Below are 18,198 nucleotides of genomic sequence, written 5' to 3'. Positions count from 1 at the left end.
AGTAACCACTAATATCTTCGTTGCGACGGTAGACACTTCGGGCTGTTGTTCTTGGAATGTTAACCCCCTGACTACATACGTTTCGAACGTTTCTAGCCGAATCTGTATGACTTAAAACCCTCATTCAAACAAATTTGAAACTTAAAAAAGGGTACGGAACGTTAGAAAGAAGTTTTACAGAAAAGTCAACAAAGAAGAGATTGACTATTCAAAAATTTATTTACAAAATCTAACAGCAAACGCAATATTTTATCTGTGTTTTATTTACCTCTGATCCTTTAAAACAGACTAAATACTGTTGTAAGATAATCAATAGAGGATTGTCTAATAAATAATTAAAAATATTAAAGGCTGCCACTTTTTTTTCCACTCAGTGTATTCATCGCCCATCGCTCAGTCCGCCTCTTCTCGCCTCCCTCTGTGTCTTCATCTTTTATATCTTCATCATTCATTCATCTTAATGGAATGGTTACAAAATGGTGGAAAATCCTTTAGCCAATCCAAGATTAATTAAAGTTAAATTGTATCTTTTAATATAATTAAAAACACAATCGTTTTAATTATATTTAAAACATCCGACACATTCATCTCTGGATAAATATCTGAACATCGAGACGATTAAGAACCTTCAAATTACTTAAATGAATTAATTTCATTTACGTATAAAACATCTCTTGCTGTTATTGAAATAAGGTCAATTGAGGAAAATGAAGGCTGCCCAGTCTGGCGAATTATAACATTTTAGACAGGACTTTTTCCAAAAAAGCAACTCATTTGCATCATCACACTTGACAATGATTTCATGAGCATTGATTATGATTCCTTGCTTTTAGGGCCTTGATGTATCAATTATATATTTGGGGATAGGGATAGGGTTAAATGAGTCGGCCTCGAGGCCTTTCGCAGCTGAATAGATCCATTGTGCTCCTCAATTTTTTTGGAGTTGAACTGTGGGGTACTGCCAAATCTTCCAATATCCAGCGCATCCAGTCCTTCCAATCGAAAGTCCTTAGACAAATTGTCAAAGCACATTATTATGTCACTAACCTCACTGACCAAAGACCTGAACATGTCACCTTTTGTCAACGAACTGATCCAATCCAGATTCCAAACCTTCCACACCAACCTTTCGCACCATCCGAACCATACTGCTCGAGCCTTCTCCACTCATTCCCATCCTGACAACCCACCACGTCGCCTCATCCGACGATGACCTCGGGACCTCATTGACGCCTAATCATACACACTGAGTGCAAGCAATGGCTGGCTCCTCAAAGCATGTGTTTTACCGGTGCAGTGCTGGCATTAGTGCTATGTGCTGTGTAATATATTAATCATGTGACATATTTGTATAGTATACTTTCATGTATAGGTAACAAATAAATTTAAAAAAATTAATAACGCACATCAGCATATTGTTCCTACTAGATGGTTTCAAATGTCTTATAATTTATTCTCATAACTATATTTTATATACAATATTCTTATAATTATATTTTATGTTTATATTAATATTCTTATAATTTATAGTGTATAAATAAATGTCATTTAAAGATTTCTACAAAATAATATTGTTTTTACACATTAAAAACAATGTAGTTCATTTTTTTATATAATAAAAACAACAATGGTTTTCAAACCTGCCAAAATATATTCGACCAAAGAGATCAACTTGAACTTATGTATAAGTTTTAACATTCATGCCCATCTGTAAACTTAACAACCAAAACGTGATGTATTTTTTAAAAAACAGTTTATTATTTATATATTTTATTTACAAAGAGTGAGAAAATGTACATTTGCTTTTTAAAAAATAAAAATAAATATCTTCTGTAAAAAATAAAAATGAATTGTATTTTTAAACATATTCTTCGTTCAGGAACTCTTCAAGCGTGTGTTCGTAACAGGCGATGACAAACATGATCGCACCCCCGCAAAACATACCTCCCAGAACCAAAACAACGTCTAAAATTGTCTTGCATTGCTTTTGCATTTCTGGTACCTGACGAGGAATAAACATTGTTATTAGTATAGTTTTTTTTGTAAGTAAAGTATTGGAAATCTGCTGCTTACCAGTGTTGCTAAGGATATGTAAAGGAATGTTCCACCGGTGGCAGCATAAATCCAATAAGAAGCGTTCTCAAATTCCCCAAGCCAAAGTCCTGCTAGCACTCCAAGCAGACTGAGCACCGAGGACAGCAAATTGTACACAACCGCCTTGCGGATTGTCATACCCGTTTGGAGCAATATTGCAAAATCTCCTGGAATTCGAAAAATGGTAAAAATTTAAATAATATAATAAAAGCGTCGTGTATAAACAATCATGAAACTATAAACTATAAACAGTTGAAAATCGAACTTTTCTTCCTAAGCATTAAGTATTCTTTTTTATTATTCAGCCTTGCTAATTATTGATCAAAGAATTTACATATCAAGAAAAAATATGATCCTATTCCATAAATAAACAAAAGGAAAAATTCTTAATGTACAAATCTCTTTTATTTTGAAAAATTAGTTTTATATGTCCCTTGTCCCTTGTCAGAACATTGGTTTCACCATTTTTTGGGAATAATTTCACTAGGCTTATCTTTATAATCTTTAAGTTTATCTTTTAATGACTTTGCCCATTAAAGTATTTAATTTTTATAACCAAAGCACTTAAACGTTTTTTAACTAATTGAGCTGATAATTTATAAGTAAGGAGAATATCGTATTATTTGTAGTCTAATTTTCGTATGATTTTCGTCTATTTTTTTACAAATATATGAGAAATTATTAATTTTTTTCACAGACACAATAAACAATTGTTACAAATTTTAGAGAATTAAATTTTCTTTAAAAGTGGTCCCTTAAAACTTTCTATCAATGATACATGTTGAGATAAACAGCATTAAATTATGGAGCAATTATTCATGATTTTATATTAAGGTGATGCCTGAAATAATATTAAAGATTGTTTGTTTAATTAAAAATCGCGTTACAGCCCTATCTTCATATCCACAAAACATAAATTAGTGTAAACTAAAATTAAAAATACAAATGTAAATAATCTTATTTTAATCACACTGACTAATCCTTAAACTTTAAATTGTTCATTGTCACTTAATCCTTAAAAGGTTAATCATAAGAAAACTAAAAAGGTGGATAATAGTTTGGGAGAATTGTTTTTAAGTTAATAGTTTCTGAGATATTAACTAAAGAACAGAAAAAACACGTTTAAGCGTTTTTCACTCTGTACTGTAATTGTACTAATCATTTGTAGTAGTAAATATTTCTATAAAAAATGTTTTTAGTTATTAATCGAATTTATACTAATAGTAAGATTTTTAGACAGACCTGGTGCCTTTGGTAGTAGCTCTCATAACATTTTATATTAAAAATTGGTAAAAGAGTTCATGTTAAAGGAAAAATTTTTCTTCTCTTCAAGTTTAATTTCGTTCTTGTTTTGAAAAACTTAACAATTTCTGAGATATTAACGAAAATGTAGGAAAAACGCGTTTTTAAGGAAGTGTTTATGACCCTTTATCGTAATTAAACATCATTTGTAGCATAAATGTTTCTATAAAAAATGTAGTTTTGGGTTATTAAATATTTTATGACTTTTCTTTTCTATTCACAGATCAGTGGTATTAATGAAAAAATCGGATTACACCATTCAAAAGAACTCAAGGTTTTCTTAAGACGATAAAACTAAAGCATTTTTCATCAATGAAATAATGTATTCTTCTTGTATTAAGGAAATATCTTTTTATATATTTTGTTCTAATTTTGAAAAATTTTAAATGATGTTTGGACACTTTAAAATATATTAAATTGTTCAAAAATGTTTTTAAATCATATTAAAAAGTCAACTTTTGATTGTTTTTATAACATAATTGGTCTTATAAATTTCCATCCACTGAAATCAAGGCCTTTGTTTGCCTGAAAAATCTTATTTCGGTTATCTTATCTGGTTTTCAAAAATGAGAAGATATACGCACTCTTGTGTTGTGAAGGTCCACTTCTTGTCCAAACCATCTGGCTTCGAATACTTCGCCAAGAGAGCGACACAATGCACACGGTATATCTCACGAGTTCATTTTCTCCCGTTTTAGATTGAAAAGAACTAAATAATGCTAATAACCTTATTGTGAATAGCACAATATACGGAAACTGAAAATGTAACGAGTGATAAAACTCTTTCTTGAAATAATCCTATGTTTACGTTTGCTCCTCGCGTGTTAAATTACTTTTCTTAGTAAAATGGACTTTTTTGATTCCGTTTATTTACAGTGATTATTGCAATGTTTCAGCCTATGCTTTATCAGATTGTTTGCACATAACGCCAAAACCAGTATGATATATGCCAACTGAAAATAAAATGGGGCTAAAAACTTTTCCCTCGGGTAATTCGAAGGCCATCTATTGCAGATATGATTTTTTTAGGTTTACATTTTCTTTCACTTTGGACCAGAATCAATTTCTTCTTTCAGTAGTTTTCATCAATCCTCACAGCTTTTGTTAACTTTTTTTCAGAAAAATGAAAGCATCGCGGAATTCTATTTACTATTTATCTATGGTGCTTTTTCTCAACAAATCCAATGATTTGTTAAAATTGTTCGTTTGATAACGAAGTAGTGTTAATTATTAAATTTCCCCTCGTCGTAGAGATTGTTTTTATCGGTTTTTATTGATTTGATCTGTGATCCTACTTTATTGTTATTTAAATTTTAAAATAAGTTAATTGTATATGTATATATATATTTGGGAAACGTACTGTGAACATTTGTACCTGAAAAACTAAAAAAAGGTGAATTTTATTGGTTTTTTAGACTAATATGAGATGCTGAACCGAAAAAAAACATAATGTACTTCTGTGCCCAAAACACCATGTTGTTTAATTTCCTATTAAGGTTTTAAAGCCCTGAAGATGACAGTATAAAACTGTCGAAAGCTTGGCGAAAACCGTAAGGAAGTTTTCTCTGTTTTGACCTCTTCCGAAGATCCTCTGAAAAGACTTCTTATTAAATTTCCGTTTTTCCCAGCATCATACGTGCAAATGATGAAATGACATGAAAATAAAATGGGGCTAAATACGTTTCTGTGGCGTAATCCTACGTACATGTGTTTCCAACTTAGTTTTACACAAGGTTTTTATATTATTTATATTGTGATTATGCTCATTTCCGTCAATATTTACAATTAGTCCAATAGTATACATATATCTTTGGACTACCGCATATTTTCCTTAGATCTTGGCCATGTGTCAAGTGCACGTAAATGGAAAATAAACCCAGGCTAAAAACATTTTTTTCATGTAATTTTAAGTAAATACGTCTGTTTAAATATGAATTTTATTTTAGTTTTACGCAATAGTTACTACATTTTTGACACGAATCAATTCCTTTTTCCAACGAAATTTTCCAAACTTCATATCTTCTCTTTACTTTCATTTAATTCTCTGTACCGTTTATGCATTTGCTATATATCTTTGTACACGATGTAAAATAGTAATGTCAGTAATACATGTAAACTGAAAATAAAGCCTAACTCAAAACACTTCCGTGGGGTAATCCCACTCATACGTTGTTTTCATATCATTACTCGCGGTTTAACCTCACTTTAGGCCAAAATGAATTCTTTCTTCAAGTGGCATTTACCGCTTCTTTCATTTTCCGTTTACTTTTTTTATTTTGTTATTCTTATGTTTCTTCAATATGTTCATGTTTATCACCGGAAAACCAATTAATTTCTTCAGATTGTTGCATGACGGTATTCGTAAATGAAAAATAAAACGAGACTAAAAACATTTCCTTGGGGTATTGCTAATCACATGTGTTTAAATATGAAAGTGTTTTTAGTTTTACACAATTTACTCCCCTTTGAGTAACTCAGTTTCATCTTCTAGTGGCATTTACTAAAACTCCATAACTTCTATTTACTATTTTTATGTAAAACTATTCCGTCGGAGAACAAAATAGTTTGAAAGCCTTCAGTTTTTACCAGTATAATAATTGTAAATTGTAAATAAAACGGGGCTCAAAACACTTCCGTGGATAACTTCCACTCACGTAAATTGTTTACCCGTCATTACCTGAAGTTTTACTTTTGGATACAACCAATTCCGTTTATTTTATTTAGAGACGCATTGCAGAATTCTATACTAACGTTATATATTGTTATTGAGAAATCGTGAGATGCGGTCTGGTGTGATGTAGGTTTCAGAAAAACATTTTCTTTATCGTGCCAACGTTTCGATCTTTATTGAGATCATCTTCAGGNCTCTCAACTCGACACGCAAGAATGGCACAATTACACAGAAGACAAACACTTTGAGCCCTGAAGATGATCTCAATAAAGATCGAAACGTTGGCACCATAAAAAAAAATGTTTTTCTGAAACCTACATCACACCAGACCGCATCTCACGATTTCTGCATAATTATCGATTAACTGTCACTAATCACCACACGTTAAATATTGTGTTTATTGTAATTTTCCTTCTTCATTCAAGCGTTTGTCAAATTGGTTATTTTATACTCATATCATCAGACAACTAAATAATTTCCTTAGATTCTATGTGAGTTTATGAAAAATAAAAAATAAAACGGGCCTTAAAACAGTAGGGGTAATCCTAATTTGAAAAGTGTATTCAGAAAAATATTGTTTTGCAACTATATTCTCAGAGTTTTTAGCTTTTCTTTTACCTGAATCAGTTCTGCAAGTCTCATTTAGCTCATCTAGCTTCAGCAAACAAATTCACAACATACGAACCTCTTCCCTTACATATTGATTTACTAATTTGTTAGCAAGTTGTTTTCGAATTTAGATCTTTAAATTTTAGTTATTTTTTATTTATTTTTTAATTGCATGCAAACGCTTTGAGTCACAAAGTTTAATCTTATCGACAAATAAAACGGCATCGATAAAAAAAAAACAGACCAACCACCGAAGATAGGGAAACAATCTGACATAATTTTCAAAAACCAACAATAAAAATACCACAGAGTCATCCATTGAAGTTGTATAAAAATGCGTTTGACATTGTTCTGTCTTATCTTATAATTATCCTAGTGGGAAGTAGGAAGATAAAATTTTCTTTTATCTTACAATCGATATAGAAGAAAGTGCACAAATTATGGAGAGATATGATTTTGTCATTGACATACTAAACCTGTTATATTGTCGCAAAAGAGCTGTATTAAACAAAGAGTTGATTTGGAATTTTTATTAATTGACTAATTTAGAAATCTTTCAACTGTCAGATAAGGCTTCCTTTCCCTTGACTGTCTTTTATCTGATTTATGGCGACCATTTGACACAATTATTTTTTAGGTAAGTAAAGATTTTAGTAACTAAATGCAATACAGATTTTTTCTGTTATATGTTTGTTAAATAGTCTTTTTTTTTTTTTTTTTTTTTTTTAAATATATACCTAATTCGTGTGGCAGCTCGTGTGTCAAAACTGCTAAAGAGGTTGAAATGCCGATGATAGGCCCTTGGCTGAAAGCTGCGCCGATGGCCAGTCCGTCGGTCAGGTTGTGCAGTCCATCACCAGACATGACCATCCATGCGACCGCCTGACCACTGTTGGCATGGCTGTGACCGGCTAACGACTCTTCTCCTCCTTCAGCTTCTTTCATCGCTACTTTCTGTTGTTAAAGAAAAAAAACCGTTAAAGGTGGAAAAATATCATAGTTTGTTTGTTATTTACGTTTCGTTTTCCATGTATAATGAAAGCTTCCATAGTGAAGAAGAACATGATTAGGAGGAAAGCCACGGTCGATCTTAGAACTATCGTTTCTTCACTAGCTTCACTATCTTTCAGAGCCTTAAATAATATAGAAATTGCAACGCATCATCATATTAATTGTTCAATTAAAACATGATTGTATAAGTTCAAGACAATAGAAATTACATGAGGAAGGAGATGAAGAAGGGCATCGCCTGCTAGTGTCCCCACCGCCAGCGCTCCAAGAACGGTCAACAACTTTTGGAACATAGCTTTCTCTAGCAGAGGAACCAAAAGAATCCCAAGAAGTCCGCAAGCGCTCATCACCAACACACTGATAATTCCGAAGAGCCAAGCTGAAACGTTTCTTACAGATTTGACCCAAATAATTATTATTTGTGTCATAACTACCTTTGTAGTCTTTTTCGTAGACGTAGTTGTCCAGTGGGACCAACGGAACCCTCTCGGCACACACCTTCCTGTCCAGTTGGTACACAATGGCAGGACACATCTGCATAAAGTTCTCCGGTGATAATTCGACATCGTGGCCAGGGTCGACGCCATACACCCTCAGAAGATCCTCTGTCCTCAGGCACTTTTCTTCTGGAACTAAAGTCAAAAAGTGGTTTATTTGGAATGACGATTCATGGGAGTTTTATGCTGTTTTACTTAAGCTCCTCCGCCTCCTGGTGTGGTTGTGGTCATGGACGTTTAAACTGTGATGGACGTCTTGAAACCCGCCGTCTTTCGTTTTGTGCAAAGAGACGTTGTGCTTTGTGAAATCTAACCCACCCAGTCCTAAGCTTTCCATTAAATGTTCTAACCCCTATAAAAATAAATAAAATAACTGCTTTTTTAAGTTGTATGGTTATGCCTTATGTGTTGATTATTATTTAACTTTGATTTAGTATAGTATTGGGGAAAATGGTGTAGATGTCTGTGTAATAATACTTGATCGATTTATTTTGTCTACAGATAGTGTACGTTTCAGCATATTTCCATGTTCAGTGGTTGGCCTGTGTAATTTTTTGCTGTTGTCATACTAACCAGATACAGAGACAAGTATTCTAAAAAGTATTTGGAGGTCGTGAGATGCGGTCTGGTGTCTAGGTTTTAGAAAAACATTTTCTTTATCGTGCCAACGTTTCGATCTTTACTGAGATCATCTTCAGGTATTTATTTTCTGTATAGAGGTGTTATTATTGTATGTCGTGTTGAGAGTGCCCGGCAAAAACAAACACTGTGAGCCCTGAAGATGATCTCACTAAAGATCGAAACGTTGGCACGATAATAATAGTGTTTGTTTTCCGTGTAGATGTGTCATTCTTGTCTGTCGTGTTGAGAGACAAGAATGACACATCTAAAAGGAAAACAAACATTTTGAGCCCACAAGATGATCTCAATAAACATCGAAACGTTGGCACGATAAAGAAAATGTTTTTCTAAAACCTACATTCACCAGACCGCATCTCACGTCCTCCAAATAATCATTAAGTAACGGTCACTAAACACCACACATTTTAAAGAGTCTTAAAAATTTCAATAATTTTTCCTTTCAATAAATTCATTTACATTGAAAAACAATAAACAAGAACTGCAAGGATTGTACAAGTGAAACTGTAGTTTAGTGCAATTTACAATTTCAATTTCTTCTCCGAATCAAGTCATTAACCCATGACTGCCCTTGGCCCTTGATTAGGGTTTATCTGTTGTTTGAATAAAGGCGGATGTTTGGCAGTCGCCTTAGCAACCCAATTACCGGTAAATTGCAGAAGCTGGGTATCAACGAATTGACCAATGCTGCTTCCTTTCCGACGGCTTGAACTGTGCTAGTAATGCTAGCTTGAATTTTGCAACTTAAATTTATATTTATACAATTTGAACTAAACATTTTTTTAAGTACGTTCATTTACGATAATTGCGGCGTAATTACCCAGTTTGTGAGATTTTTGACATGAGATTTAATGACATTCTATCGTTTCCTAACTACATTTTTCATTTTTTCCAATTTTACCCACTCTTCTGAAGGCCATGATCATTGATTTTCCCTTATTGCTTGTAATTTTTCAGTGATCACAATAGTTCTCTTACTTTTTTTTTTATTACCGCAGTAATTTGGAATTTTCATCGCATACCACCAACTCCACAAAGAACCAAAACTTACAGAAGATATCTTATCCTGATTCCTTTAAAAAAATTCTTAACAATCCATTAATATATGATTTAAGAAAAACTTAAACAACAGCGAGGAAACAAAAAGTCTGAGATCAATCCAATAACGAACGCTAAAGTTGGGAAAATCATAAACTTCGATATCTAATAACCATCACACATTTTTGAAGTTTTAAATCAAAAACAGAGAATGAATAAATTGAACTTTTTTTAAGGCAAACCCATATTTCTTTTAAAATGGGAAAACCAAAATTTTCATAATTAAATTTATCTCTCGCAATTTTCATGGACATAAGAGATTACCATAGAGTCATCTATGTTTAAAATTAGACATAAATTGCATTTGGCTTAAGAAAAATTAAGAGAAAACAACCTGGAATCTACAAATGTTAATAATCATAATTTTGGATCGTCTGAATTGGGAAAAGTATGAATTTTCACAAGTGAAAACAATTATCTCTGCCTATTTTCAATATTATGAAAAATCGAATAATTTTCCAAGCAAAAAATTGACATTTATCGTCTACAGTTGCTGATCATTATGCGTTTACGTTTCGTTTTGTTGATGACAAATTAAAACGGCCGAGAGAAAAATTACTGCTTCTAGATCAGAAACAAATAAGCTCACATTCTTATTCTCGGTTTCCAATTAAACATTTTAATATCCCCATCCAGCTAAGCAAGGAAACCTCAGCGAAATAACATCTTTATCTATTTGTTTTCCTTTGGTATGTTAAAGGTATTAAGAATGGACGATTCATTTGAAGTGCTACAAGAACTTTTTGGCTTCTCTGCACTTTGATTTTTCCAGGATCTGATCCACTTATTCTAAAGGCCGCCACACACGATCAAACATGCTTGACAAACATGGTTTGTCAAACCTGTTTGTCAAGCATGTTTGATCGTGTGTGGGTTCATGTTTGAAGGTTTGAAGGCGTGTTTGATGGTTTTCAGGCTCTGCTAGAAATCGTGCTATCAAACATGAGGTTTGACAAGCAAGTTTGATCGTGTGGGCGAGCATCAAACCGTCAAACCTTCAAACCATCCAACAATCTTATCTTTCTCGACAACTACAACTGTTTCTTTGTATCTGTCATAGTTTGGTTGCTATGGACTTTCATAGTTTGGTTGATATGACTCATAATTTCTGTTCACATACTAGTTTTATTGATGGAACCATAAGAAGAGAGGTGGCGATAAGAACCTCTTTTCATCAACCACTGTTTTGTCCACACGGGCCTCTTATTCTTTTTACGGTCTCTCTCTCTCTCTTCGCTGCTTCACCCTCATCAGGCAGTAAATATAACTAATAAAATTAAAATCCATTTTAAAATGAACTAAACTCAACTAGCAACTATTTGAAACTGAAACTTGAAGCATGTTGGACAGACGTTTTTAACAAACAAGTTTGACCGTGTGGGTGCAACGTCAAACTTCAAACATGTTTGTATTTTAAATGCATAATACTAATTTCTAATTTTTATAACTGAAGAGTGGAAATTCGAAATGTTCTAAGCGCCTTCTGTTACTTTTTCAGGAAAACTATAGAACTACGAAAGTCAAATGGCAACTTAAAAACTTTATTGAAATTATTGTAGTGGTAATATAGGAGTATATTCTTTCGCAGTTAGTGCAATTAAAAACAAAAACAAACTCCTTAATATGGAAAAAAATAAAATATGGAAGAAGAAGAAGGTAATTGAAGATAAAGAAGATATCGAAGAAACGAAGAAACCGTGGTACATGGAATTCTCTGAATGAAAACTATATTGATAAATAGAACATAGTAAACTATAATTTAATAGATTTAAATGAACGTATAAAGATAAATTAAAGTTTTAATTATTTAGAATGTTTTGATAATAGTTTTCAGCACTTTCTGGCAAAAAATCTAACATGGCAGAAAAAACGTTTTTCTTGTCAACCGACAGGGATGGCTTCTGAATCATTGACATACAAACTTTTTTAATATCAAGAGGTTTAGCTTCTTTTTTAGTACATTAACACGTTTCTTCAAGTCTGTGTCATTGAATGTGGAGTTATACTGGATAAAACCTGGATCATCGTTGGAAACTTTTATCATAGTAGCCTTTTAGCTTTTGTAATTGGAACATTTACTGGTAATATAGTCACGGGCGTGTTTTAAGTCTAGAAAGTACGAATGTTCCATATGGAGAACAATTCCCCCAAACAACTGATGCCACAACATTTGGACAAAATCTGTCGGAGTGAAACATTTGGAAACCCTTTTCCTCTTTTCAATAATGGCGAAGTATCGACCACATGATAAAAAGCTATGACCGCTTTTTAGAAATTTCCGAACCATCTCTTCAAAATGATCAAGTTGTACCAAAAACGTCATTTAAAAAAATAAGGGTGCGGTTTTTATTTTGGCCTGCACAATTGTCTGACCACATAACCAGTTTCTTTCTACCAAAAATGTCATATGAATTTACTAGACGTAAAACGCAGGATCCAACTTCTGATTCTCTAACTGGCTGATACGCCATGGCTCGAACCTTTGGAAAAATCATACGTCCCATAATTATTCGGAAATCGTGAGATACGGTCTGGTGTGATGTAGGTTTCAGAAAAACATTTTCTTTATCGTGACAACGTTTCGATCTTTATTGAGATCATCTTCAGGGCTCAAAGTGTTTGTCTTCTGCGTAACTGTGCCATTCTTGCGTGTCGCGTTGAGAGTGGGCACCACATAGGTCCCGTACTTAGACCAGTGCCTTCTATGAGGAACGCAACATACCACTTTTAAAGAGGTTAGAACATTATTAGTGCTATTGGCGATGGCACATAGAACACATTAAGAAAAAAATCTCAGTTTTGAGGAAATTGGCACTTAGAATGTTTTGAATTTCCACTCTTCAATTAATAAAGTAAGTTTTTCATTAGTTCATTCATGTTGGTTTAATATTAAAATATTTTAACTTCAAATCGACTAATTCCACTATTCAAAATACGTAAGCCTTCTGACGTATTTGTTTTAAAAATGTGACTTTTGTAAGTGATGAAGCCAATTAAAGCAGTTTCACTTCAATTTCACATCCAACATGTTTATCATAATTTAAAAGGGTTTTCATTTAAAACAACGTATTTTGTAAGGAAAATTTACCATCATTGATGGAATGAATAACGAAAAGATGTATGTTATAGAAAATTATTTTCAAAAATATTTACTAAAAAGTCAGTTATTGAAAGAAATATTAGCATTATAAGATATTATTTTTATCATAATACCTAATAAACGTACAATTAAACTATTTATATTATTGGGTTGTCCGGAAAATAATGCAGGATTTTGGTATTAAACAAAAAAAAAGAAACTAGTTACTTTAAAGCAATGTTCTTTAATCAAAATAATTCTCCCAACGTGTTGGTAACTTATTAATTCCGTCTGAGTAGAATTCAGAATTTTTAGAATTGATAAAGTCAATAAATGCATTTTCCAGTTCCGTTTGATTTTTGAATATTATGTGTTCTAAGTAGTGGTCCAGGTGTCTAAAAAAATGGTAGTCAGTAGGCGAGAGGTCCGGAGAGTAGGGTGGGTGAGGCAAAGTTTCATAGCCAAGCTCCAATAATTTTTGTGACGTTACACGTGACACATGTGGTCGAGCGTTGTCATGCAACAAAATGGGCCCTTTCCGATTGACCAAAGAGGGCTTCATTACTGCCAATTTCTGATGCATGGTATTAATTTGGTTACAGTATGATTCAGCATTGATGGTTTCGCCAGGATTTAAGAAGCTGTAGTGTATTAAACCAAATGAAGCCCACCATACCGTAACCATTACCTTTTTTTGATGAGTTGGGGGCTTTGGAAAATGTATTGGAGCTTCTCCTTTGTCGAGCCACTGTCCAGAACGTCTAGTGTTATCGTAGAGAATCCACTTTTCGTCACATGTAACAATTCTGGCCAGAAATGGGTCATTTTTGTTTCGACAAAGAAGTGATGCACAAACATCAAAGCGCTGATTTTTTTGGCGATCGTTTAATGAGTGTGGAACCCAATTTTCGAGTTTTTTCACTTTTCCAATCGCCTTGAGGTGGTCAGCGACGGTCGTTTTACTGACTTTGAGTTGCTCTGCACCCACCACTGATCGCAGAACATCATCATTAAGAGAGGAAGGCCTTCCACGACCTTCTTCATCTTCAAGGCTGAAATCTCCCTCCCGAAATTTTTTAAACCACCTTTGCACAGTGCACTCATTAACACAACCCTCGCCCCAGACTTGGTTAATGTTTCTAGCCGTTTGGGCTCCGCTTCGGCCGAGTTTAAACTCGTAAAAGAAAATCGTACGAAATTCTCGCTTTGACATTATAAGGATGACTGAATTATTTCCAAGTAGCGGAATGCTACAGAGGTAAACAAACAATATCATTTGGAAGAGGATTAATAAGTGTTGACATTCATACAAATGAGTAATCCTGTAAACGTAAACAGAATATTTTATATAGATTTTTTTTAATGAAAACTTAAAATCCTGCATTATTTTCCGGACAACCCAATATTTATTAAAAATGTATAACTCGCCTATTTTAAAGACGGGGCTGTTGAATAATTTTCAATTTTATGTCAAGCAATCTGTGACAGTGTTTCACCTTTTATCCGCGTTTTTTGTACGCTCGTATCTTGAATTATGAGGCATTTTATTCATGATCAATCGTCTAAATCATAAAAAAACCTCGAGATAATATTTTATCTGTTCTGTCGCGACGGACGGGCCAAAGAAAAGTTTCGATGATTTTCAATATTCAGTTTTCATCGGCAACAACGTCGTTTCCACGCGTCTCATCAGCTCTCAGCTTTCGACAAGGTCGCGGGTCCCATTGTCGCGGGTCTCAAAAGAACAGTTTTATTCCAGAACAAAGGGCCCAATTCAGATTAATAAACACTCCAAGACTCCGGGCAAAATAACGCAAACACAATGGCGACAAAATGTGATTTCAAACAAAAGCACCAATTTCCTCGGTGCCGTTCCGGATACCGGCAATTCTGCAATTTCCTCAATTATACTCATTCCAAGGAGTAAATTGCAGAAAAAAAAACCAGTAACGTATATCATTAAAATTTGACGGTAAAAGTGACAGAATTACATGAATCACTTTTGCCTTTTTGAAAAGATTAAAAAATAATTAAAATCGAATCATTACAAGATAAAGAAATGAACGAATTATTAGTTGTTTTTGCTTCGTCTTTAATATAACTAAAATAAGGTAAAATTTATATTCTAATCAATACATTCCTTTTGTGTTTAAGGATAAAAAAATTCATTAAATAGTGAGAATTCCCTTAACAAGTAGCAAACTTTTTTCGAGAAAGCAAATAAGAGCGAGATAAATTCAAATAATTCAATACATTAATAAAACGAATAAGTAATTATTGACTTTTTTATAGCGATAAGAAACAGAATACAGAAGAAAACAGCAAACCAATTAAATGTACTTCTATATTTTAAAAAGTAAAATAAAAAATTGCACAAGAGTTTTGCAATTGCACCTATCGAATTTATGTTGTACCCCTCTTTTCCAGCTAACAAACGATGTAACCAATGGGCAATGTTCGAAAGTAAAATAAAAAAATAAATCAAATAGCAATAATTTATAATAATATATTACATTATGATAGAAACGGTTAGAAGAAAATTACTGTTATAACTCGTTATAACTCCTCGTGTGTTAGGAGTAGCGACTACTTTAGATTTAAAAAAAGCATATAATATAGCATGTAATGTAATAAATAATTATATATGAATTAATAATGTATAATATATATTTTAAAATTATTTATTTTATTTTACACCATAACTATTTTTGCACAGAATGAAACCGGTCTCTTGAGAATCCAAGATTTAAAAGTGCTGCAATTTTTTTTTTAAATCAAGAGGTGCATCTTACCATTGAAGAACCTCTGGTCCTTTACGCTGTTTGAAAAATGCCTTTCATTATGTCCTGAGTCAAAAAATGCATTACCAAATAAAAAATCGCCGATTTTATGGCAAATTTGGGATGCAGTAGGAAAAATCCTGCTCGTTTCTCCAGAGAAGTTGTACTTTAGTACCTATCAGTACACTTTTCACCAAAACTTTTCAACATTAACTATCTTTTTTTTTATAGAGCAATAATAGGCAAAATGCCGTAGCCAACAATGTTTTTAAAATAAAAACAGGGGTAGTGATATAATTTTTTGTGCATAAAAAAGGTATATTTCGTCACAGGATGTAGGCAAAAATTAACAATTTACTATTTTGAAAAACCTCCAACTAAGAATCCGTTATTGATTTCGAGAAAATGATACCGAAAAATGACAACTTTTCGGCCTCTGTTTAAATAAGTAAATGACCCTAAAATATAACTAAAATACGGTAAAATTTTAGATTTTCTTGCTTAAGCAGAAAGTAAACACTATTTTGAAAAATACATAACACAAATAAGATTCATTGAGTAGAAATAGATTTAAAAAACTAAGAAAAAACCGGCTGTTGGTACGAACAAGTATGCTACCCACTTAATAAATAACATAATGTTGAAATGTATACAATATTTTCTGTTTTTATTAGTTTGCCAAACTAGAAAACAAGACGTCATCATTAACTTGAGAAAAATGTCAACATGTCATTCTTTGATATAGAGAATATCAAGATATTTAAGTGTCCGTCTTTTTATGAACTATTGGTTTAAAACCACTTTAGAAAGCAATACTACTTTGTTAAAATTGTTACCTTCATGCAATTAACCGTAGCAGTTTTAGTTTCTGAGTGTTTTTTTACCCATAAAAATTCGTGGTAATAGAACGTACAAGATTTCGCTTAAAAGATTAATGATCGTAGGTATTATTTATCTGTGTTTATTTTTATGTTTCCTCGTACTGCAAAAAGTGTGAATTAATCTATTTTCATTAACTCGACAAATGTTATAAACAATCTGAACTATGATTATAAATATTTGATAGTTTTGAACTTTAATTCTCAAGTTTATATTTTTTATTTACACCAGCTAGTAAGACATGCAGAAATGTAGTTTTTTTAACGCTTTGTGAAGAACTTTAATCAGAAACCTTTTAGATAAGGTAATTTTGTATTACTCAATCATCCAGCTCATGATTGAAATATTTGTCTTCGGGTGAAAAGATACTCAAAATATTCAAGATTCGAAAATAATCAACATGTCTGATTTGTATTTATATTGTTCAAAATCTAAAGCACTTATTAATGTCTGGTCAGGCCTAAATAAATATTAGATTGATTGTTTCTTTATTGTAAAATGCTGATAAATGGAGGAGCCCTTGTGATACCGTTACTGTTACCGAAAAACCAAAGTCCGTGTGAATGATTTTTTGTTATAATAAAAGTTTTTGAACAATTTAATTAGATTTAATGCAAATTAATAAAAAATTCGTTTCTTAAATTTAATATTGCTTATCTCTTGAGATAAGCCAGGCTCCTATTGTTCTCTTGTAAAAAGAAAAAGCCAATCCATCAAAAGTATTTGTCGAGGAAAAAATCGTTTGTTAAAATTGTTATTAAAAAAAATTACAAACCTCAAAAGTGAGAACCTTTTTGTTTCCATACTTCTCGAATAGATGTGAAATGAAGTACTCGTCGATGCTTAGATCGGATTTGGCCGATGCTTGACAGAGCGCCGCTCCGACGAGTAACGCTGCCTTGAGCAACAACATGACTAGTGTCGAGCGTCCACAATCGGGACCAATTGGCTCAAAGATTAGCTTCTCTACCTCAGGAACACAACACAACACTAAACACTCTCAAGAATAACATCATCACCTTTCTTGAGCGACGGGCTTTTCAATTCTCTTTTATCTTATCCAGTACGCGTCCCCACTTTTCCCACTGCCCGGGAACTTTCTGAAGAAGCGGTTTGTTTTTCTTTATTTTTGTCAGATTTCTGAACAGTAGCGTTTATTTACTCATTGATAGGAAAATTTATAACCCCCCCCCCAAAGAGTTACTTACTTTTTTCTCCTTTTGTTAAATGTTCGGTGTTTAAAACCGAAAACGAATCATTAATAAATTCCACAACAAACATTTGACCTACATTTAATTGAAATCATAAAGAAAACATAGCACTCTTTTCTATTTATTCCTTTTAATCGAATAAAATAAAAAGAATTAACCGAATTAAAACGTGACTATTTTTTTCAATTCAATATGCGATTATGGCTGAAGGTTAAACGGCGTTTCTATATAACTTCCACAGCTAATCAATACATTTTTTAAAACATTAAACATTTTCTTATCTAAGAATGTTTTCAAAAGATTTTATTTCGTAGTCAATTTAAATTAT

General features: G+C 32.6%; 1 protein-coding gene across 1 annotated transcript; it reads right to left on the bottom strand.

Annotated features, from left to right (window-relative positions):
- Positions 1–1,562: 1,562 nt before the first annotated feature.
- On the bottom strand, positions 1,563–17,724 carry LOC106666838 (zinc transporter ZIP5). The gene is made up of 8 exons (XM_014394315.2): positions 17,435–17,724; positions 8,380–8,536; positions 8,122–8,319; positions 7,897–8,066; positions 7,693–7,809; positions 7,414–7,630; positions 2,074–2,261; positions 1,563–2,002 (listed from the first exon to the last, which is right to left on the bottom strand). Exons 1-8 carry the CDS (start codon positions 17,570–17,572, stop codon positions 1,859–1,861), a joined length of 1,329 nt encoding a protein of 442 aa, XP_014249801.1. The 5' UTR covers positions 17,573–17,724; the 3' UTR covers positions 1,563–1,858.
- Between the last annotated feature and the right edge of the window lie 474 nt (positions 17,725–18,198).

Source organism: Cimex lectularius, unplaced genomic scaffold (assembly GCF_000648675.2).
Source record: "Cimex lectularius strain Harlan isolate CLEC.00 unplaced genomic scaffold, Clec_2.1 scaffold2, whole genome shotgun sequence".
NCBI classification, from domain to species: Eukaryota; Metazoa; Arthropoda; class Insecta; order Hemiptera; family Cimicidae; genus Cimex; species Cimex lectularius.
The sequence above is the reverse complement of the archived record's forward strand: the minus strand, read 5'-3'. Positions and strand labels throughout refer to the sequence as shown.